This window comes from Uranotaenia lowii, chromosome 2 (assembly GCF_029784155.1).
Source record: "Uranotaenia lowii strain MFRU-FL chromosome 2, ASM2978415v1, whole genome shotgun sequence".
In the NCBI taxonomy this organism is placed as follows: Eukaryota; Metazoa; Arthropoda; class Insecta; order Diptera; family Culicidae; genus Uranotaenia; species Uranotaenia lowii.
The window spans coordinates 75,727,139-75,751,836 of record NC_073692.1 but is presented as its reverse complement, the minus strand read 5'-3'; the positions used below and the strand labels follow the sequence as shown (position 1 = coordinate 75,751,836).

General features: G+C 31.7%; 1 protein-coding gene across 1 annotated transcript in view; it reads right to left on the bottom strand.

Moving 5' to 3' along the window:
* Nucleotides 1-22,918, bottom strand: part of LOC129748259 (proton-coupled zinc antiporter SLC30A2-like) — a 67,877-nt gene extending 44,959 nt beyond the window's left edge. The window contains exons 1-5 of the mRNA XM_055742798.1: nt 22,832-22,918; nt 22,642-22,718; nt 22,058-22,218; nt 13,263-13,367; nt 12,615-12,735 (exon numbers count right to left, since the gene is read on the bottom strand). Coding sequence (XP_055598773.1) covers nt 12,615-12,735; nt 13,263-13,367; nt 22,058-22,218; nt 22,642-22,718; nt 22,832-22,834 — 467 coding nt within the window. The 5' untranslated portion in view covers nt 22,835-22,918. The remainder of the gene's footprint in view (nt 1-12,614; nt 12,736-13,262; nt 13,368-22,057; nt 22,219-22,641; nt 22,719-22,831) is intronic.
* Between the last annotated feature and the right edge of the window lie 1,780 nt (nt 22,919-24,698).

Here is a 24,698-nt window from a genome sequence, read left to right as displayed (position 1 = left end):
GTACTCCTTCCCCCCCCCCCCTAGGAGCGTTACGTAATATATGGATGCCCCCTAAATTAAGAAATTAATCTAAAAATAATTTTGAAATTCGGTGAAAAATTTCCTAACATGACAATTTTCCCGGTGATGTATCGAAATTCCCGGTTTTTAGCGGTTCCCCAGTGATGTGATGAAATTCCAAAGTTTTTCCCGGTTCGCTAGCAACCCTGAAAACAGTTCGAATTTGGATAATGTTGAAATTTAATTAATTAAAATAATTTTAACAAACTTGAATTTATCCATAGAAGGGGTAGCCCAGCACACCGGGTCAGCAAGTTTGTAATATAACTCATAACCATATGAAATCGATTTGAAATGATCGATGAGTCTCATATTTTACATCTTTTTATTTGTTATCTAATTTTAATCGCCGCTGAAATTGTATCAATATTATTCTTTTTTATTTGTAAAACAATTACTGACTTGGCAATAATTACTGAAATGAGAAATCATCATATCTTTAGATTCATCCTTCTAAAAGATTATTAGTCTTCGGCATGTTCTAAAATCCAATTTATTGTACTGTAGAAATTCGTAGTTGGTTGAGATAGTTAAAAGCGTGTGTATTAGGGTGTCCCAAAATTGCACAACTTCTGGGAATCTAGGGGCTCACCCTCCAAATGGTAGATTAGGATGTGCAGAACAAACTTTTGTATGGAGCCGACTAAAAAAAATCATGTTTAGAGGTTCCGCAAGCGCGATCTTTAAAAAAAGTCCACTTTCAAAAGATTTGATTTTAAATAAATTCTGGGTCCAAAAATTTTCATGAAATTTATATATTTTATATTTTTTTAAATTTTGTTTGAGTTAAAAACTACATGTAAAAAATACAAAATGAACCGAATTTGTATCAAAATGTAAAACTAGCAAGCTATTTTCAAGAAAAAAAAATTTTTTGGTCCAAAAATTTTGAATTCAACTGACCAAAATGTGTACCAAGCGTACAATATTTTTGATACCAATGTTATCAAAAGATGCGAATTTTTGTGCACTTAAACTTTGCTGAACAAAACATGTGGTTTGTATCAACGTGTGAACGACTATTCACGATTTAATGCTTAACAAAAATCACAATTTAGGATATTTTTTATTTAATTTATCAAATTTGTCTTAAGAAATACCTTTTTTAAAATCAAAATACTTGCAAAAAAAGACTTTGATGGTTTAAGGGAGTCATCAGAAGGCCATATGCCGAATTTGAGCAGAATCGGACATCAGGAAGGGGTTGCACTGAATCTCAAGTGTGAAAGGGATTCTGAGACATAGTGTTCTAAAGAAGCTTAAAAAACTGGTTTTTCTTCATACATTTTTGTCTTTACCAATTGATTGCTTGATTATGTAAGTTTCATTAAAATTTCAATTAAGACTAACATTTCACTTGAAGACTGCAACTCGATTGGACTTGAAACAAAAAAGTTATGGCTGTTCAAAGATTGTATTTTGGTTACAAATTGTCCTGTAAAACGCAATGAGTAAAAAGTACTCATTGTGTGTTAAACGACAATTTGCCACAAAAATACAATCTTGGAACTGCCATAACTTTTTTGTTTTAAGTCCAATCGAGTTGCAGTCTTCAAGTGAAATGTTAGTCTTAATTGAAATTTTAATAAAACCTTCATAATCAAGCAATCAATTGGTAAAGACAAAAATGTATGATGAAAAACCAGTTGTTTATGCTTCTTTAGAACATTATGTCTCAGAATCCCTTTCACACTTGAGATTCAGTGCAACCCCTTCCTGTTGTCCGATTCTGCTCAAATTCGGCATATGGCCTTCTGATGACTCCCTTAAACCATCAAAGTCTTTTTTTGCAAGTATTTTGATTTTAAAAAAGGTATTTCTTAAGACAAATTTGATAAATTAAATAAAAAATATCCTAAATTGTGATTTTTGTTAAGCATTAAATCGTGAATAGCCGTTCACACGTTGATACAAACCACATGTTTTGTTCAGCAAAGTTTAAGTGCACAAAAATCCGCATCTTTTGATGGCATTGGTATCAAAAATATTCAACGCTTGGTACACATTTTGGTCAGTTGAATTCAAAATTTTTGGACCAAAAAAATTTTTTTTCTTGAAAATAGCTTGCTAGTTTTACATTTTGATACAAATTCGGTTCATTTTGTATTTTTTACGTGTAGTTTTTAACTCAAACAAAATTAAAAAAAATATAAAATATATAAATTTCATGAAAATTTTTGGACCCAGAATTTATTTAAAATCAAATCTTTTGAAAGTGGACTTTTTTTAAAGATCGCGCTTGCGGAACCTCTAAACATGATTTTTTTTAGTCGGCTCCATACAAAAGTTTGTTCAGCACATCCTAATCTACCATTTGGAGGGTGAGCCCCCAAATTCCCAGAAGTTATGCAAATTTGGGACACCCTAGTGTGTATGTATATCCTTTTTAATTTAGTTCTAACAATAAAGTAAAGACGCGAAAGCCCAACTTTGTAAGGTAAAATGCGTCCATAAAATTGGAAAACTAAAAATTAAAAAAATTAAAAAAAAGCCGGAATTAGACAAAAAATCTGTGTCTCCAACCAACGGCAAAAACACCAACCCTAGAAGATACAAAATTCTATTAAAAATCAGAAATAATTATGACAACACTGTAAAAATCTTAAAACTTTATGGGTGTGAAGGTTATAATCTTAGAAACAACTTTTCACATGACAACAAGTAGTTTTGAACTAAGCGAAAATAAGTAAAAGATCTCTTAGTTCATATTTATCCATACATTGTGCACATATCCATAAATGTTTCCTTCCTCTTTTCAGTTTGAGCGGTTTGTTCACTCATTTTGGCGTTCTACAACACAGTGTGTTTTTCAACAGTTCTAATTTTCAACAAAAAATATGATGTAAAAACCGAGTTTATCAATTTTTCTCTTATAGTATGATGCAAAACAAATCACTGAATCGTTGCAAATGTCAAACGAGACATCGTGGGCATTTTTTTTTTCTTAGCGGCCCACCATTCTTTAAGGGGGGGGGTAGGGTATAACGGCTTAAAAAAAACACCATTTTCACGATTTTTTTAGAGCTATTGTTCAAACAAATGTATTCAAATTTTTTGCATTATACAAAGCATTGTTAAAAGAACATTTAGTAATTTTTTCGTGGAAAAATATTGAAAAATGAGCCGGTGACGGAGCATTTTCGAGGATGCCTTTTAGAAAACAGGATTTGCGGTGGACACTGTATCTCAGCACAGAATCATCTGAAGTCAAAAAATGAGAGCAATATATATTTAATAGATGTTTTTCTAGACCCCAACGTTTTTATTCAACTAAAAAAATTTTTTATGAAATTTATGTGGCTGTTTGAAGTAAAAACTACGATTTTTCACGAAAAACTCCGCCATTTTTTATCTGTAAAATCTCCCCAAATAAAAAAAATAAAAAAATAAAAACGTTGGGGTTTGGTATTTTGTATGTAGAAACAATGTTCCAAATTTGAAAAGAATCGGTGAAGTAGTTTTCAAATGGCGATGTCCACGGACTTTAAAAATGTGCTTTCGAGAAAAACGCGTTTGAAGTTTCTGCTTTTCAAGTCTTGCAGTATTAGATAAGAGGAGATAAAGGCCTATAATTCCTACAGTTTTGCTTCGATTGACTTGAAAATTTGACACAACATTCTTGAAATGTTTTACAATAAGAAAATAAAAAAATAAAAAAATCGATTTTTTGAAAGTGTTAGACCCTACCCCCCCCCCCTTAACAGACGCCAACATAAATCGCAAAAATGACACCAGATTCAGAATCAAAATATTTTTGTGAAACGCTAACGAACTTGCTTTCCGTTTTAAGGATCTTCAGGATACATGAACAGATAGATAATATCTAGAAGATCGTATTCCAAATATAAATTCATTTCAGATGAAACAGATAAATGTATAGTCATTGAAACAAAATTAATTTTTTTTTCATAGATGGCTTAAAATATCCTTCTTCTTTCATCAAACATGCTCTTAGCATGATATAGAGCAGCTCAACGAAGTGTTATCACAGTTAAAATCTCTCTGTTTGATATATCTCCAATTTTTGACATTGGCTTTCATGTTGATGGAACGAAAGCCAAAAAACCCTCCAGGGGCTTTTGTTCATTCTTCTCGATAGCTTTTCACTGTTTCCAGTTAAAGGAAGGAAATTGACAACAACAGAGCAAAAAAAAGTTTACTCTTCGTTCCACTTTTGAAACCCCCTAAAGTTGCATAGATGGGCCTTGCACATCGAATGTTCCCAGGAACCCTTACCATTTGGCGGCAGCAAAAAAAATCCCACTTCTCCGTAACACAAAAGCCAAAGCGTGGAGGCGTTTTTGGCTTTACGGTGCCGCATAGACCGCGCCTCAATTTTCTTTTCTAACTAGTTTTTCGTTATCAAAAATTGTTCGAGCAATCTTTGAAGCAAACTTGACTCATAAGTTGATCCCACGAAATGCAGCACAACTGAGGAGGCACAAGTTGGCAAACAGATAACAAGAAAATCCGGCAGACAATCAAGACTTTGGCAAAGCAGGAGGAAAAAATGATACGCCAAAAATTTGCTAGTTGAATTTTATGAATGAAAGGGTTCTCATATTTTGCAAGTCGGTGTTTCACTCGAATCCCCGAAAAAGCTTCATTTCCTTTTGGAGCACAACACAGAGCCTTTTTTCTCTGGTTCCAAGAGCATTTTCTTGAGCTTTCGACGGCAAACAACAATAAGGGTGAACAATTTTTATTCCGACCTTGTCGAGCCGCCGGCAACGATTGTCTAGCGAAACCATAAACTGAATTGTCTGTAGACCTGAGTTTCACCTGAGCACTCGAATCTTGAATGAGTTTTTTCCCAGGGAAAATGGCAGCGGAAATCTCCAAGCCAGTCACAGTTGGGGAAAGTTTTTCGGTAATTTGGTTTGGGTTTATCGTAATAGGAAAAATATTAAAATTACTTGTCATTGGTAAAGGGGAGCAAAATATGTAAAAAAAAATCATTTGAAAATATTTGTATACCTTCTTATCTTAGTATTGAATTTTCTATAAAATTAACTAAAGTCGAAAATATTAAAAGCAAATACTTGCTAACTTGCAAATTTATCCATAAATTAAGTGGTTTAAAGCATGATTGCCGAAAAGAAAATCTGCGTTTTCTACAATATATATACTTCAATTATGTGATTTTGGTCGAAGTTCTGCGACAAAGTTAAATGACTTTAGTAAAATTTCTTAAGCGTAATCTGTTACGCAACACAGCACAAAAACTAAGTAGCTATAACTTATTACGCGCGTCTGCCTTTTGTACACTTTCAGATAGGTATATTTTGAATGATAAAATAGACTAAAAAATGTAACCTTTGTAATTAATTTGATATTCGATTCGATCTATCTAACATTAGATGTGATCCCCTGCCAGTTGGTATAACTATGGAAAGTTTCTCAAAAATCTGTGAATTCTGAGTTTTTTCACAAAATTCTGTGATCTGTGATACAGATTCTATATTGAAAATTTACTCAAAATTTGATAAAATTATAGATTTTCCTATGATTTCGGCTATTATGGTTAGAAGACCAGAACAAAACTGAAATCATAAAAAAAAAATCAAGTCGAAAATAGAAAAGTAAAAACATTTAATTATTTAATCCGCAATGATAGAAATCTCCATTGATTCGCGTCAATTTGTTTTGGTTTTGTGAACTTTGTGTCAGCTTTGAATCATTTTTACTTCAATTTTGGATCTATTATGTGGCATTGAATAAAAATGTTATTTTGGAGTGAAATTCATGTCCATTTTATAATATTTTTTTTACATAAAATGTCAATTTTGTATCGATACTATGTCATTTTGATCATTTTTGTGAGTTTTGTCATCATTGTGCTCATTTTTTTTATCAATTATGTATCTCTTTTGTGTCAATTATATGCCAATTTGTGTAAACTTTGTGTCAAACTTTGTGTCAATTTTGAGTCAATTTTGAGTCTAATTCGTGAAATTTTGTGTCAACTTTGTGTTGATTATGTGTAAGTAATTTTTTCATAATTGTGTCATTTTGAGATTTTTTTTTTAATTTTGTCATTATTGTGTCTGTTAAATATCAATTATGTATCTATTTTGTGAGAATTAAGTATCATATAAGTGTCAATTTTGTGTCAATTTTGTGTCAATTTTGTAACAATTTTGTGTCAATTTTGCTTCAATTATGAGTTATTTTTGTGTTAATTTGGTGTAAATTTGATATTAATTTTGTGTATATTATGAGTCAATTTTGTGTCAGTTTGGTGTAAATTTTGTCTAAATTTTGTGTCAATTTTATTTAAATTTTGTTATTTTGTATGAATTTTGTGTCAACTTTATGTCAGTTTTGATTCAATTTTGTGTAAATTTTAAGTTAATTTTGTGTAAATTTGGTCTAAATTTTGTCTATTTAGTGTCACTTTGTGTCAATTTTGGGTAAGTTTTGTGTTAAATTTTGTGTCAACATTATGTCAGTTTTCGTCAAATTTTTTTTGCCTATTTTATGACAATTTTATGTCAATTTTGTGTCATTTCTGTGTCAATTTTGTATCTATTTTCAATCAAGTTTGTCTAAATTTTGTGAAATTTGTGTCAGTTTCATGGCAATAATGTGAAAGTTTTGTGTCAATTATGTCATTTTGTATCAATTTTGTGCCCATTTAGTGTCCATTTAGTGTCTAATATGTGTCAATTTTGTGTCAATTTTGTGTCAATTTTGTGTTTAACTTTGTGTCGATTTTGAATTAGTTTTGTGAAAATTTTAAGTAAATTTCGTGTAAATTTGGTGTAAATTTTGTCGATTTAGTGTCACTATGTGGCAATTTTGGGTCAATTTTTTATCAAATTTTGTATAATTTTTGTGTTATAATTGTTAATGTTTTGTGTCAATTTTCAGTAGATTTTTTTTTCAATGTTGTGTCATTTTTTGTCAATTTTACGTAAATTATGTGTTAGTTTTGTGTAAAATTGGAGAAAATTTGGTACAAATTTAGTGTCACTTTGTGTCAATTTCGAGCCAATTTTTTGTAAATTTTGTGCAAACTTGGTGTCAATTTTTCGACAAAGTGTTAAGTTATGACAATATTATGTTAATTTGTGTCCACTTTTTGATTTTTTTTATGTCAATTTTGTATCAATTCTGTGTCAATTTTGTAACAATTTTGTGTAAAATTTTTGTCAATATATTTTTTTATTTTATATCAACTTTGTGAAAATTTGTGTAAACTTTGTTTGAATTTTGCGTAACTTGTGTCAATTTTGTGTCAACTTTATGTCAGTTTTGGGTCCATTTTGTGGCAATTTTGTGTCAACTTTGGGTCGATTTTGATTCAGTTTGGTGTTAATTTTGATTTCATTTTGTGTAAATTTTATGTAAATTTTGTCAAATTAGTGTCACTGTCAATTTTGAGTCAGTTTTGTATAAAATTTTGTGTAAATTTTGTGGTAATTTTGTGTTATTATTGTTTAAGTTTTGTGTCAGTTTTGAGTAAGTTTTGTTTCAATTTTGTGTCAATTTTTGTCAATTCTGCCTAAATTATGTGTAAGTTTTGTGTAAAATAGTAGGAAATCTAGTACCAATTAAATGTCACTTTGTGACAATTTCGAGTCAATTTCATGTCAATTTTGAGTATATTTAGTGTCAATTCTGGGTCAATTTTGTGTCCATTTCCAATCAAATGTGTGTCAATTTTGTGTAAATTTTGTATCAATATTTTGTCCTTTTTGAAACATTATGTCAGTTTTAGATCAAATTTGTTTCAAATTTTACAATTTTTGTGTCAGTTTTGAATCATTTTTGTGTTTTTTTGTAAATTTAGTGTCAATTTTTGTCAATTTTGTATCAAAAATGTGGCTGCTTTGTGACAATATTGTTTCCATTTTGTGACAATTCAGTGCCAATTTTGTGTAATTTTTGTTTCAATATGTTGTCAATTTGATTTCAATTTTGTGTCAAATGTGTATCATATAGTGACAATTTTATGAAATTTTTGTCATTTTTGTCATTTTTGTCATTTTTGTCATTTTTGCCATTTTTGTCATTTTTGTCATTTTTGTCATTTTTGTCATTTTTGACATTTTTGTCATTTTTGTCATTTTTGTCATTTTTGTCATTTTTGTCATTTTTGTCATTTTTGTCATTTTTGTCATTTTTGTCATTTTTGTCATTTTTGTCATTTTTGTCATTTTTGTCATTTTTGTCATTTTTGTCATTTTTGTCATTTTTGTCATTTTTGTCATTTTTGTCATTTTTGTCATTTTTGTCATTTTTGTCATTTTTGTCATTTTTGTCATTTTTGTCATTTTTGTCATTTTTGTCATTTTTGTCATTTTTGTCATTTTTGTCATTTTTGTCATTTTTGTCATTTTTGTCATTTTTGTCATTTTTGTCATTTTTGTGATTTTTGTCATTTTTGTCATTTTTGTCATTTTTGTCATTTTTGTCATTTTTGTCATTTTTGTCATTTTTGTCATTTTTGTCATTTTTGTCATTTTTGTCATTTTTGTAATTTTTGTAATTTTTGTCATTTTTGTCATTTTTGTCATTTTTGTCATTTTTGTCATTTTTGTCATTTTTGTCATTTTTGTCATTTTTGTCATTTTTGTCATTTTTGTCATTTTTGTCATTTTTGTCATTTTTGTCATTTTTGTAATTTTTGTAATTTTTGTCATTTTTGTCATTTTTGTCATTTTTGTCATTTTTGTCATTTTTGTCATTTTTGTCATTTTTGTCATTTTTGTCATTTTTGTCATTTTTGTCATTTTTGTCATTTTTGTCATTTTTGTCATTTTTGTCATTTTTGTCATTTTTGTCATTTTTGTCATTTTTGTCATTTTTGTCATTTTTGTCATTTTTGTCATTTTTGTCATTTTTGTCATTTTTGTCATTTTTGTCATTTTTGTCATTTTTGTCATTTTTGTCATTTTTGTCATTTTTGTCATTTTTGTCATTTTTGTCATTTTTGTCATTTTTGTCATTTTTGTCATTTTTGTCATTTTTGTCATTTTTGTCATTTTTGTCATTTTTGTAATTTTTGTAATTTTTGTCATTTTTGTCATTTTTGTCATTTTTGTCATTTTTGGCATTTTTGTCATTTTTTTCATTTTTTTTTATTTTTTTTTTTATTTTTGTCTTCTTAGTTATTTTTTGTTTTTTTCTGTCATTTTTCTATTTTTTTAAACAAATCTCTCAAAATATTTGGAATAATAGGGTGATTTGCCAATCGTTGCACAGCTAAGCACATGATTTTGGTGTTTATGCTGTATTTTAGTCATTTCAACCAAATTCACTCGATTTTTTTTTTTTCGATGCACTCATGCAAGATTGGTCAACAAGACCCAAAAGTTCAAGTGTTTGAAAAAAGTGATATAAAAATTTAAAAAATCATTTAAAACAGCTTGTCTGTGCCCAATAGTTGCACAGGCAAATTTTGTGTCGTGCATAATGTTGTCCGATTTTTTCCAATGGTTGCACATTTTAAAAATCAGTCACCATGAGGCCGAATAGGCTGATATTTATTACGGAAACTTATTATGAGAACTTCCAGTTCAAATGGAATCTAATTTTTAGAGGGCCCCTTATGAGGGGGGTGGGGTTCTTCCATAGAAACCGTCCAATGCACTTTCCAATTCCAATTCAGCCTAAAAAAACACAAAGCCGCCGGTTTGAGTGTCTGGAATAGCATTTATCACACGTGAAGTTTTGTCAGAAACTCAAATCCACCTCTTAGTTAACCCGAAGCCATTTGAGTGGAGTGTTATTTAACCTAATTTGCCCAGTGTTGAGCCTTTTTCTTTATATGTCCTACTAACATAAAATTTTATGTCTTTAAAATCCCATAGAATGATCTGAAAGGTATTTAATGCTTAATTTTTAAGTGGCTATTAACAGGTGAAAAAATTAGAGAACGTGATCTGTTTTGCCCCCTTTTACCCTTATGAAGAAGATGCGAGTTTATAAAACAAATATTTTAGGACTCACTTGGAAGTCGATCTATTTTTACATAATGCATCTCAATTTAAAACTTGAAAATGGACACAACCACGCCCTAAGTTTCATATCGTTTGACTGATTCATGCTCATGATATACAATTTTGAATAAGAATTTTTTTTTTCGAAAAGTTAATTAATTAAAATATCTTTTTCATATAAGTGGGTTAATTTGTAATTAATGTAACCTCTGTAGCATTTTATCATCGTCAGGAAACAATCACATCACATTGAAATGCTTCCCAAGAGTTTTCCGGCTGAAAAACTGTTTTGGATCAAATTAAGTTTCATAAAGGTATGACTGTTTATTTTCTGGATGATATGGGCCTAATAAAGCTTCACACAGATGTCTTCAGTGCAAAGACGGCAACTCGACGACAGATTCGAATTCCTGAGAAAATTGCATGTCAGATAAGTAATATTTCGGGTCTTCTAACCTTCGACTTCTAGTTTTTGGGATTAAGGGTCGTAGTTTTCCTCCTGTACAATATTCTGACAATATTAATAACAATATCAAGGGGATCGCTGTTGACATGGAATAAAATTCTTTTACATAGATTTGTCGTAACGAAATTTGAGAAACAGATTTTTTCAGAACAACTTTTTTGCATAAAATGTTGAGTAAATGGTCGAGGTTGGGATAAAGGATTTCAAAATAAATCTGATAAAAGAGTAGTCTCTTAAAGCCAATGCAGTTGAGTTGACTTTGACACTTTTCAGACAATGCAAATTGCCCGAATTTCATACATACATAAGTTTTTTCCAAGAGTTGATTAATTTCGAAACTTCATTTTTAAGATTTGAAAAAATAAACTTATGGATATATAAAGTGTCTTTGAATTATTGAATTTATTATTAAAAATCAACATTGAGTGCAAAAAATGTGAAAATTCTGAGTGAAAAATAATTAATAAAAGCACAGAATTTACTAAAGTTACTAGTTAAACGTAAATATCCACTTCTTCAGAAAAATACATGTCATATCAATAGTCAATTCGAGTTGTTTGAGTTGCATGTAGTCAATGAACGTGTTCAATTTTGTATGACAATTTGTATGCAAGAAGAACTTTTCGCATATACAAGAAATTCAAAAAAGTTTGAAATGAATTTTGTTTTAAATTATGGATTTTGCCCATTCTTAAGATTAATTGTTCGCCAGCATGAGAAGAAGCAAAGTATTTCACGAAAAAAGTAATAATTATTTCGAAATAAAAAATCGTAATCCATTGAAAAGTATTGCAAAATTGCAGGATTTACTTTCTGAAGCTTTCAATAATTTCATGACATGTTTTTGCAAAAGTTTTATATCATTACACTTATTGGCAAATCAAAGCAGTATAATGCGATTCTTATTTTCATTTTCATCAGCTGTCAAATCACTTAAATTAAAAAATATTTACCTATTTTGAATTTTTTGTATGACAACGAATTCCATTTCTGGGGTACCAGTTAGGTTTAGTTTTTGTTCACATGCAATATATTGCAAGAACCAAGAACTATTTTAAAAATACAAAATTATGTTTTTTTAACTTTCAATACATCTCTGATAGGTTTTGAATGAAAATTTGAATTTTCCGTACAAGCCTCCATACTAATTCAAAACACGTTGTTATAATTCAGGACTTAATCAATCGCTTCCACAATTTATATTGCTATTTTTAGCTGTAAAAACAAAAAAACAAAATTATTGGAGGTATACGAATTTATAAATTTGAAATTTCCAAACAAATTTTGCAGCGGAATTATGTACAACAATGGGACAGCAGGAGATTGAGCGGACCAATTGTTGCACGATCCCACATATTTTCTGGTTAAGTATGGATCATAATTTTTTTTCAAAATCATGGTGCTAAAATTGTCCAACAAACGTTTCGTATAGAAAACTGATACGAAAAACGTTTTGATCTGACGTAAAACCTTATTTGCCGTAGAAGGAATGTTAAGGTTTTTGTTAACAATTAGTACAAAAACCGCGCGAAAAAAACAAGAAAAATTTAAACTGTCGTAAGATACACACTTACCAGCAGAAAATATCACAAAAGCCTCATTTCATCAGAAAACATTCCGAATTACATGATTCAGTGTTATTTTTGAGGAAAAGTTGAAAAACAGCTGAAATATTGACAATTTAAGTCATGCTGTGCAACAATGGGTTAGGGGACAACGATTGGCAAATCACCCTATGTTAAAATACTATCAAACGATCATACCATTCCAAACAGCTGAAAAATGACTACTCACATTAGAGCTAATGTTAGCTCATATCATAACACGATAGCGAGCGCACCTCTTGAATTCTATTAACCCGTAATTATAATCATCTCATCGGATCGTTATCGCGCTATCGTTCCCAAGGAGACGAAACCTTTCTCTAAGAAAGCACACTTTTTCATACGTGTATCTTGGCGCTGGGTTGAGATGGTGCAGCAAAGTTCTTCCACGGAACCAAACGAAACGTCCACGTGGTGAAGAGTAATGAAATAAAACTATAACAGAACAATTTGCTTTCCGCGTCCATCCCCGCTGGCTGCCGTTATAAAAGTGTTTAACTATATCTAGTGCTGTGTATTAGCTAGTCTTGTTCTCACCTCTTAGTAGATGGTCTTGCGGCAATCCAGAGCGCGAACAACGATATCATAAAACTCGCCAAGTCAGCCAATAAGTGAGCTGCATCTGTTGCTATCGCGAGACTGTTGGAGAAAATGCCACCTTGAGAGATCGGCGAGGAGAAGGTAAGAAAATAATCACTATCACACTGATGCCACAGCAAAGAGCTAATAAACGGAGAAAGTATAGCTTTTATATTTTATTAAAATTAACCAGCTCCACCACCCGGAAACGCGACGACTGACGTTAGAAAAAGCACTCATCAAAACCGAAAGGAATATTTTCAAAAACGAGAATCTTAGCCACAACGAAATTAAATTCCTCGTAAAACATTGTACAATTTACATCATTCCGGGGCCGAGATAGCAAACTACAAAACGACCATCCGACGGGGTCCGACTTGAATAACTAGCTCTAAAAGCTCCCCCAACAAACAACAACAACATCAACAACCGCTAGTCTGGTCGTGTTCAACGCGCGCGAAACTGTTGAATAAAATGTTTGATAAACGTCCCACCACAGGACCCGGAAATGGCGGAGCATAGTTAGTTCTGGAAATTGCGCTTAGTTAACTGGATTGTATATACACTATACACTAACTATACACTATACAGTTTTCCTTTTCATACCTATTATCTCCGCTATCATGAACACCACGCAGAGGATGCTGGCCAGAATTAATTTCTTCCTGGCGATTTTATCGATTCCGTGAGCCCGCGGCCGGTGACAGTGTGCTGAAAGTGGAAATTGATGAGATTGTAAATGAATGCGACGCTATACCTGGAACTCATGAATGAGTGTGTAGGTTGTTCGAATTGAACAGTAACATTTTTATCCTTTGCATTGATAGGTTTCGATCGAAATAGATAGGCATAATTTGAAAACCTTGGATTCTATATATGTAAACCAATAAATTTAGCAAAAGTACTTTTTACTTCAAATCCCATTTTCAAAATATTGATGAAACCAAAGGTCAAAGGTTACAAGAACACGGAGAAAAAAGTATGGTATTTCCAACAATAATCCACTTATATTCAATCATATATCTGATTGCTTCTCGACCAACTATAATTATCCAAATTTCAACAATACATATAATAGACAATCTGATTGATTTCGTGCATTCAACAATATAAATAAATAATACATTCAACTATAGTTGTATGATTGATTTTGTGCATTCAACTATACATATAATAGACATAACTATAATGTACAATTATTATCATACATTCAACAATAATTATAGTAGATTGAACTATAACAATTTTATTTATAATTAAATGAATTTTATTATTAAAGTTTAATCGATCATATTTATAATCAAATCTATAATGATTATAAATATGATCGATTCAGCATTAATAATAAGATTGATTTAATTATAAATAAAATTGTTATAGTTCAATCTACTATAATTATTGTTGAATGTATGATAATAATTGATTTAATTATAAATATGATAGATTCAGCTAAGATAATGTGAATTATTTAATTATAAATATGATAGTTTCAATTATATTTCTAGGATTGATTCAAAGAGGTCAACTATAAATATTGTTTATTTAGATTTTGTTTATATTGGAAGTTATTATATCTTAAGCTGTTTTTTCGGAACAATTCGGAAACTGACCGGAAATCTCCATATCCACGTCTTGGTTCCTCCGCTGTTGTTCTTTTTGCAACATGATGAATGGTTGCCCAGCAAATTGTGCGTCTAAACTTATCGGTCCTGGAAGACATCCTCAGAAGTCCGTGCTTCTGCACTCGGCGAAGATTGAACTTAGGGGGGAAAATTCACTCAATATCATGACAACAATCTATTATATACTGACTTACCATAATGCTAGTTTCCTGAGGGATCTTGCCAGTGAAGGAACGGCGAGGAACGTCAGGAACTACAAGTTGAGCTCTTAAAACAGCGATACGATCACTGCAGGAAAACGTACCTACTAGTCTCACACTTACGATTTTTTTTTATTTTTGCTGATGAACACGGAAGAACACTATAGTATTCAAGTAACTATCACACACTCAATACAATCAATACACTATACACAATAGTTTTATTTTCATTATTTATAGATTAATACCTTAAATCAATCATACATTTGTAGTTGAATCTATCATATTTACGGTTGAATCAATTATACCACTACAGTTGAATCTATCATATTTCTTGTTAAATGTTAGAGATCATCTAGATATGTATAGTTGAATATCAGAGGACGAATGACTGGGAAAGTTTAATCCCTCTTAAAATAAACAAAAGTAGAATAGAATAGAAATTGTTGAATCTATTATATCTTTTTTTGAATAACTAAAATCAGTCATACAATTGTAGTTGAATTTATCATATTTACAGTAGAATCAATTATACCTCTACAGTTGAATCTATCGTATTTATAGTTAAATGTCAGACGTCAACCAGGAACGTATAGTCAAATCTGTTATATTTAGAGTTGAATGCCTGAAATGAATCATACAAATGTAGTTGAATCTATCACATTAACAATTGGATCATTACAGTTGATTTTATTATATTCATAATTGATTGCGTAAAGTCAATCATCAGTTTGTAGTTGAGTCTATTATATTTATAGTTGGATGCGAAAAAAATCACGTTTATATGATAAAGTCAGCCGAAATAATTAGAACAACTGTGGTCTTTTTTCCATGAACTGACTAATAAAATTTAAGGTTTATATATAATTTATTTTGAAGCATGTCAAAAAACGTATGTTTCATTTCTCATTTCTCATTTCTCATTTCTTATTTCTTATTTCTTATTTCTTATTTCTTATTTCTTATTTCTTATTTCTTATTTCTTATTTCTTATTTCTTATTTCTTATTTCTCACTTCTCACTTCTCATTTCTCATTTCTCATTTCTCATTTCTCATTTCTCATTTCTCATTTCTCATTTCTCATTTCTCATTTCTCATTTCTCATTTCTCATTTCTCATTTCTCATTTCTCATTTCTCATTTCTCATTTCTCATTTCTCATTTCTCATTTCTCATTTCTCATTTCTCATTTCTCATTTCTCATTTCTCATTTCTCATTTCTCATTTCTCATGTCTCATGTGGGGATTTTTTTTTATTACCTGACGAGTTTGCGCCGGGGGTCTTCAGATTTTCCCCAAAATTGAAAATTTGGTTCATTTTTGCGACTTAAAAACACATGTATTTTTTCAGATTTCTAACATTTTTATTTTTTGAGTTTGCTTCGGTTAGATTTTTTTGTCAATAAAAAATAACCATTTTTCAAAGCTACATAACTCTGTTATTTTTCAACGGAAATTATAAAATAGCACATCAAAATGCATTGAAATTTTACCAGCTTTCCAAATAAAATAGTTAAAAGAAAATAAAAAAAGACCTTCAATATGAAAAGTTGAAAATAAACTTTAAATGGTGTCTAAAAGTACCGTCTGCACCACCGAATATTTTGCAAAAAATACCATTGAATAGCTCAATTTATGATGCAACTTTCATCTGAAGACACCAAAGTGGGCCATCAACTCCTTGAAGAGTTATGAAAGAAAAAATGACAACAAATCTCTTTTTTTGCATCGGAAACAAACAATGGTTGAACAACTGCACTCACATATGGAGATAGCGCGCACATCTAACAACATGGAAACAAAAGAACTTATCAAAGCAGGTATAAAACACTATTTGTTTGTGCTTTGTAGACTGCCCCTACTCGCATAACAGTCCTTTATTAATTTTCGTCATTTTAGGTCAACATAGGGATTCGAAATAAAACACTAAAAAACAGGTTTTGTTCTACAAATTTCGAAAAAAATATCAATTTGTGGTTGTCCTATATGAAATATACCCGAATAACAGTTGCATATGTGAAATACCATGGATTTGGTTACTTTTCAATGCTTCTTTCGGCGAAATAGTCTTTGATTCATTGCTTTGAATCATTTAAAAAAATTTAACTCACTTGATGTCGAATGATGCACACGAGTTTTCGAAGGCAGGTCTGACTTCCTTAGGAATGACTTCCTGAGCGAAAAACTATCGGATGCAATCAAATATCGTAAAACGATTCAACTTACAATGTGGACTTTACGATACTTTGTATGTTTCTTTTTCTGAAAATTGCATTTAGAAGTTCAAAAATGATCAAATTTAATTCTTAGAAAGTAGGCTGGTGAGAAAAAAATATTCTGTATGGGACTGTTATGCGAGTAGATTTGAAAAAGGTTTCAAATATGGTCGATTAACAGTCCCATAATGAATAAAAATGATGCTCTCGACCTTACCAATAGCCCAATTTCAAAAATTTCAGGTCTTACGATTTATTATAACAACCTAGAAACGATTTTCGTTTATGCCGAAAGTGGTGATCACATGTATTCCAAAACAAGAAAAGCTGATTTTCTCGCTTGCTTGTTTTTGTATATGGGACTGTTATGAAAGTAGGGGCGGTAGAGTGTTGCAGCTAAACTGACTTCATGTTACATCCAAAAATCTAAATACGTATTCGTTTATACCCAGTTTTGCACCAGGTCACAACAAGTTTTGCAAATATTGCTGTCATTTTTAGAAGTTTATGCGCTCAGTTTTGCATCCGTAATTTCCCAGATTTGATTTAAAATGAACGGTGGAACACTGAAGATTCGTTTGTGAGCGATCGAGATAGCAAAACACTGACGACGAATTATGTTCGTTCTAGTATGGTAAACCTCAAAACTGGGCGAATGGAGAAAACGAATACGGTAAAGGTATCATATTTTCAATGTCATATTACCTACAATGGGAATGATGCTTTTTACAGCCTGGACTGACCATACTGAGCTCTTCGATTATTTCTACATTTGTGCCACACTCTTTGTTTTTGATCAATGGGAAAGGATTTTGGTGTCCAGTGCTTAGCTCCCGATATAAAAACTATGTAAAGCACGTCTATATTTCATTTTTAATCACATTTTTGTGATCCCAAACACAGGGACTGAACCTTCTACTATTGGCATTGATTATGCTTCTCAATGAGCTTTGATCGAAAAGTTAATAAGTTATATAGCATATGACCAGGTTGTAAAAGCAACATTTCCATTATTTGTTATATCACATTAACAATACGATACTAAGAATTTTGGTTAAAATTTAAAGTCAGTTATGCTGCAAACACTTTGCAAAGCACGAAAAAGTAGTGTTCAGCCTTTGGATTAGGACAAGAGATAGTTGTTAGGTTACCCTCTTTTACTTCTGTTTTTACTTCAGAACTTGTAGCTATAAAAAATGCTCTTAAAATGATCGAAACACAAGATATTCTTGGTAAATTTTTGATTGCTTGCGACTCTCTCAGTGCTCTACAAGCAATTAAGGACGTGTATAGCCCAAATTCAATTATTAGTGACATTCATGACATAATCAATAAAGTTCACCACGAAATTGCTTTTATATGGATACCTAGTCACATAGGTATAAGAGGGAATGAAAGAGTTGACGCTTTAGCGAAATCCGCAAAAAATCCAGATATTCAAATCATGAATCCAACTACTTTAGATTTTATAAAAGAAATTAAATCAGTCGTAAATTGTGAGTGGCAAAAAGAGTGGGATAGTCTTACAACAAATAAACTTAAAAACATTAAAGAAACAGTTACTCAAACAGACCACCCTACACACATTAGTCGTAAAGAAAGTATCATTTTAACAAGATTGAGAATAGGTCACACCAGATACACACACACTTATTACATGAAACGTGAAAATCCACCCCAATGCAATTTTTGTAACACTGATATAACAGTCAAACACATTTTAGAAGAATGTAAGAAACATGAAAATATTAGAAGGAAATATTCCATAAATGTTAGTAATATTGTAAAACCAACAAATATTGAACTGAAAAATCTTTTTAAATTTTTAAAAGAAATTGATATTTATAAAGAATTGTAATTAGCTTGTAATTTTATGTAAATATTTATAATGTAACACTGATTTATATATTTAGTTTTAAGATATGCATATAGCCGTAAACTATGAGCTGAGCATTAATAAATAAAAAAAAAAAAAAAAAAAAAGTAGTGTTGTTACCTGCTTTGGTAAGTTCTTTTGTTTCCATGTTGTTAGAAGTGCTTGCTATCTCCATATGTGAGTGCAGTTGTTCGACCATTGTTTGTTTCCGATGCAAAAAAAGAGATTTGTTGTCATTATTTCTTTCATAACTCTTCAAGGAGTTGATGGCCCACTTTGGTGTCTTCAGATGAAAGTTGCATCATAAATTGAGCTATTCAATGGTATTTTTTGCAAAATATTCGGTGGTGCAGACGGTACTTTTAGACACCATTTAAAGTTTATTTTCAACTTTTCATATTGAAGGTCTTTTTTTATTTTCTTTTAACTATTTTATTTGGAAAGCTGGTAAAATTTCAATGCATTTTGATGTGCTATTTTATAATTTCCGTTGAAAAATAACAGAGTTATGTAGCTTTGAAAAAGGGTTATTTTTTATTGACAAAAAAATCTAACCGAAGCTAACTCAAAAAATAAAAATGTTAGAAATCTGAAAAAATACATGTGTTTTTAAGTCGCAAAAATGAACCAAATTTTCAATTTTGGGGAAAATCTAAAGACCCCCGGCGCAAATTGTCAGATAATAAAAAAAATCCCCATGTCTCATTTCTCATTTCTCATTTCTCATTTCTCATTTCTCATTTCTCATTTCTCATTTCTCATTTCTCATTTTTCATTTCTCATTTCTCATTTCTCATTTCTCATTTCTCATTTCTCATTTCTCATTTCTCATTTCTCATTTCTCATTTCACATTTCTCATTTCTCATTTCTCATTTCTCATTTCTCATTTCTCATTTCTCATTTCTCATTTCTCATTTCTCATTTCTCATTTCTCATTTCTCATTTCTCATTTCTCATTTCTCATTTCTCATTTCTCATTTCTCATTTCTCATTTCTCATTTCTCATTTCTCATTTCTCATTTCTCATTTCTCATTTCTCATTTCTCATTTCTCATTTCTCATTTCTCATTTCTCATTTCTCATTTCTTATTTCTTATTTCTCATTTCTCATTTCTCATTTCTCATTTCTCATTTCTCATTTCTCATTTCTCATTTCTCATTTCTCATTTCTCATTTCTCATTTCTCATTTCTCATTTCTCATTTCTCATTTCTCATTTCTCATTTCTCATTTCTCATTTCTCATTTCTCATTTCTCATTTCTCATTTCTCATTTCTCATTTCTCATTTCTCATTTCTCATTTCTCATTTCTCATTTCTCATTTCTCATTTCTCATTTCTCATTTCTCATTTCTCATTTCTCATTTCTCATTTCTCATTTCTCATTTCTCATTTCTCATTTCTCATTTCTCATTTCTCATTTCTCATTTCTCATTTCTCATTTCTCATTTCTCATTTCTCATTTCTCATTTCTCATTTCTCATTTCTCATTTCTCATTTCTCATTTCTCATTTCTCATTTCTCATTTCTCATTTCTCATTTGTCATTTCTCATTTCTCATTTCTCATTTCTCATTTCTCATTTCTCATTTCTCATTTCTCATTTCTCATTTCTCATTTCTCATTTCTCATTTCTCATTTCTCATTTCTCATTTCTCATTTCTCATTTCTCATTTCTCATTTCTCATTTCTCATTTCTCATTTCTCATTTCTAATTTCTCATTTCTCATTTCTCATTTCTCATTTCTCATTTCTCATTTCTCACTTCTCACTTCTCATTTCTGATTTCTCATTTCTCATTTCTCATGTCTCATGTCTCATGTCTCATGTCTCATGTCTCATGTCTGATGTCTCATGTCTGATGTCTCATGTCTCATGTCTCATGTCTCATGTCTCATGTCTCATGTCTCATGTCTCATGTCTCATGTCTCATGTATCAAGTCTCATGTCTCATGTCTTCTAATGCCTCATGTCGCATGTCTCATGTCTCCTTATGTCTCTTAATGTCCCATGACTCTTGTCTTATGTCTCATGTCAACTGTCTTATGTCTGAAATATCATGTCTAATGTCTCATTTCTCATGACTAATTTATCATGTTTTGAGTCCCATGTCCCATGTTTTTGAAACATCGGTAATTCAACAATCTGTTTCGAGGCCAAAAATTTATAGATCACTATATAAAAGTTTCTACTTAGAATAGGAACATATCAACGTGAACTGATACAAGCAGCACTTTTTGGCTTCAAGTTTTTTCATTGCAGCTGTTAAACAATTGAATTTAATTGAGCTGACCTTTTAGCTAACCTAATGACAATTAGATGCAATCTCCTATAACCTGTTGAATCCAGTCTGTTAATGCTGAAGGAAAACATTTTCGGTTCCAGTTGTGTCGAGAAATTTTCCCCCATTATTTTGGAACAATAACGCTACAAAATAGTGCTGTAATATATTCCAGGGAACCCCAAAAGTAGAATGCTTCCTTCACCTCTTCATAGTTAACCTCTTTCCACCGTCATAATATATTCGCCATAAACGAGCTGCAAGAAAATTGGTTCGTTTTTACTCTTTCCAGAAAGCAGGGGAGACACATATGGTGGTAGTGTCATCCCTTTTTCAGAGGACCTTTCGAACGATGGAGAATTCCCATCCCTTTCAAGCTATCTTTTCCACGACTTCCAGACGAGAAAATCCTCGTCTAGGGGACATCAAGGGAAGTTTCTGCCCAATGAATAAATCGCGGCTTATCCTTTTCTATTACACGTTGGTGTATGCGGCACTCTATAGATAAATGATCCGGGTGCGAATAGAAATTGTGGTCGGTTGTACGTTAACGGAAACTAGCAGATTGCTGGAATAAAATTAACGCTATTGTTGGTTTTCGGAAAACGGATTCTTCCGGCTGGTTTCCGGATCTCCGCTCTTAATCTTTAATTGTTCCGAAGGAACCAACCGATTTACTATCATTCTTGTTTTTCATTTTCCTTCTTCCTTCTTCCTTCTTCCTTCTTCCTTCTTCCTTCTTCCTTCTTCCTTCTTCCTTCTTCCTTCTTCCTTCTTCCTTCTTCCTTCTTCCTTCTTCCTTCTTCCTTCTTCCTTCTTCCTTCTTCCTTCTTCCTTCTTCCTTCTTCCTTCTTCCTTCTTCCTTCTTCCTTCTTCCTCCTTCCTTCTTCCTTCTTCCTTCTTCTATCTTCCATCTTCTAAAGGTATCTTTTACAGTTTGTTTTTCGCTTTTGTAACTGTTAAAATATTCGATGGTTCAATCAAAATTTTCAAAAATACTTTACACTTTATGAACTATCGCCTTCTGAATTTTCAAAAAGAACATAGGAAATGGTAACAAAACAAGAACTCAAAAATTTGATACTTGCAGACGAAATTGAAATTTTTCATTGCAACCTCATAACTAACAACCTTCTTACACATGATCGAATGACACAAAAATCATTCCACAAAAATGTAAACAAAAAACATGGCAACAATCTACTTACATTCAAGTCGTCTTTCGATTTTCAGTTCATCGGCTGCCTCCAGATCACAGCAAGATTGTGCTAGCTTCCCGTGGACACAGTAGATGACCGCTCTCTGCTGCGAGGAGGTTGAAGAGATGCAGTCTTTGGAAGTGCTGGTGCCATAGTTTTTCTGATGCTTCCTGAAACCAGTAAGAAAAAGGTATCGATAAAAAAAACGGAACAGTTTGAGAAATACCCAAGTAACTATTAGGAGTTTCTGATTTCTTCAAAAAATAACCCGAATACCGGCAACAACGACAACAACAACTGCAGCAGCAGCAGCCGAAGCAAAGAAAGCAGAGCCAAAGGACAATAAAACGCAAATATTCACTTTTGCTCCGGTTCTCTACTGTGTGCAATAATATTTACGAGTTTCGCCAATGGACAAGCCTGGCGGAAAAAAAAACTTCAGATCCGGAAAAGAATGGCCCGGATTTGCCCTCCCGAACGGCAGATTGGGAAAGATTGCGTTTCCGGAATGCGGAAAACTGCTTTACGCCACTGTTGTTATTGTTGTTGTTGCGAAATGGTGAGGGGGGATGGACAAAAACTTTACTCGGTACCTCGAGTTGTGCTGAGCCAGTTCCGGTCGATGGGGCAGATAGTTTTCATTCGACTTTGAACGATTTTCCGAACTGGGCTAGCAAACGGAAGTTGGAGGGGGAGAAAAAAAACGGAACGATGACTTGATTTTCTACCGGCAAAGAAAAGTTGTTTTCTTGCATCTGATCATAAAGTTTTGGTTTTGTGTACCATTGGAAAGCAAAATCTTGAGAATAGCCAAACAATTATTTTTCGTTTCTGCGGGGCGCCAACTGACAGGAAAGATTGGGGGTTTCCTTAATAAAAACTGTTCTTCTTCATATTTAAGATTTTCGTTAAAATTTTATTCTATTATCAACTCACTATAAAATAAAGCTTTACATCACTTAACATTAAAATGATTTTATTGGTAAACAAGCATGAATGTTTTTTTTTGTGACGCCTACTTTACTAACAGGAGCATTATTTTTGCTCACATCTGTGGTCCATTATTTCAGTTTCAATTAAACTTTTTTTTTTTAATATAGGCTTAAGGATTGGTCTGAACTGAGTAAATTTGGATCCAATTTTACGCAGTTCTAAAGAAATAAATGTTTGTTTGTCTGTTCGTCTGTCTGTCTGTTCCCTATTGACTCGAAATTGACTCGATTTTCTAATGAAATGTTCAATCGACATGGATTCTATTTCCTTTTTCAAAACGCTTTTTGTTGTCTGTTTTTTTTTTTAAATCATGAAATCCGTACAAAGTTTAGCTAAATCCTTAAAATCTGTCTCCTGTGAGAGCAGAATCTGTACTTTTAAATCTGTACTTGTGGCTACCATGCCCACTAAACCGCTGCAAGCTTTGTATGGAAATTTCAAATTCTTCAATTTTTACTCCTCCCATAATTTCATTGGTTGTTTTTGCTGCCGGCATCTATAGATAGACCGGCAAATGGAATAAATCTTTTTGGACCGTAACCAGTCAAAATGACTGGTAAAGGGACTGGGAAAGGGAAAACATTCTAAAACAATTTTTATTTAAACTTTTTTTGTTTGATATTTTTTTGTTATTGTTTGATGTTATCATCGACTTTTTTCGGCGAAAATAAAAACTAAATTACTTGCCAGTTGGTCCAAACGTTTCGAGCTACTTTTGGCGTTTCGCTCCTCCTCAGCGGACCTTAAAATTAATTTTTTTAATAGTATAATTTTCCATTTTACAAGAACTAATTATCTTACTTTATCTAGCGATCGTCGTACTGTTATTCGCTGTCTGTTGTTTGTTTTTGATGTTATGTTTACATTGATCTGTCAGTGTCTTGATCTTTGGTAAAATGGAGTTGTATGCTGATTTGAAGTTAATTGAATTTTTCTGTTTGTTAACAACGTCGTTGTCGCCCCTAATTTTAGTGTGAAACATTTCTGCACAGATTCTGGTGTTGTACTTCGAGACTTTTTCTAAAATTTTGGTATTTTTAAAATCAAAAACATGACCGTACTCGATACTATGTTGTGCAAGTCCGGTTCCTCCTATTTTTTTGTTTTTAACATCGTTTTTATGTTGTTCCAATCTTTTTTGTAAGAATTGACTTGTTTTTTCCAATGTAGGATTTTTCACATCCTCCACATTTTATGTTATAAACCACATTTGCTGTTTTATCTTTTGGTATTTTGTCTTTAGTTTTTGTGAAAATAGTGTTCTTAACTTTGTTTAAAGATTGGAAGGCTACATTAATATTGTATTGCTTAAAATATCTGGCTAGTTTCTCACCTAGACCTGCACAGTATGGAATTGTAATAAAATTTTTGGGTTGCTCATTTTTCGTTTCACTCAGACTGTTGTACATTTTGTGGGTTCGTTCTTTTATAATTTTTGTAACAAGTTGTTGAGGATAGTTATTTATCTTTAAAATATTCTGTACTGTTCTTAGTGTTCCTTCTCTATAGTTCACATTAGACAATTTTAAAGCTCTATCAACTAATGCTACCACTGTGTTAATTTTGTGTGAAAATGGACTTACAGATCCAAAATCCAAGTATCGGCCTTTCTCGTCCTTCGGAAACCACTCTGTTGTAAAACTTTGCTGTTCCCGTC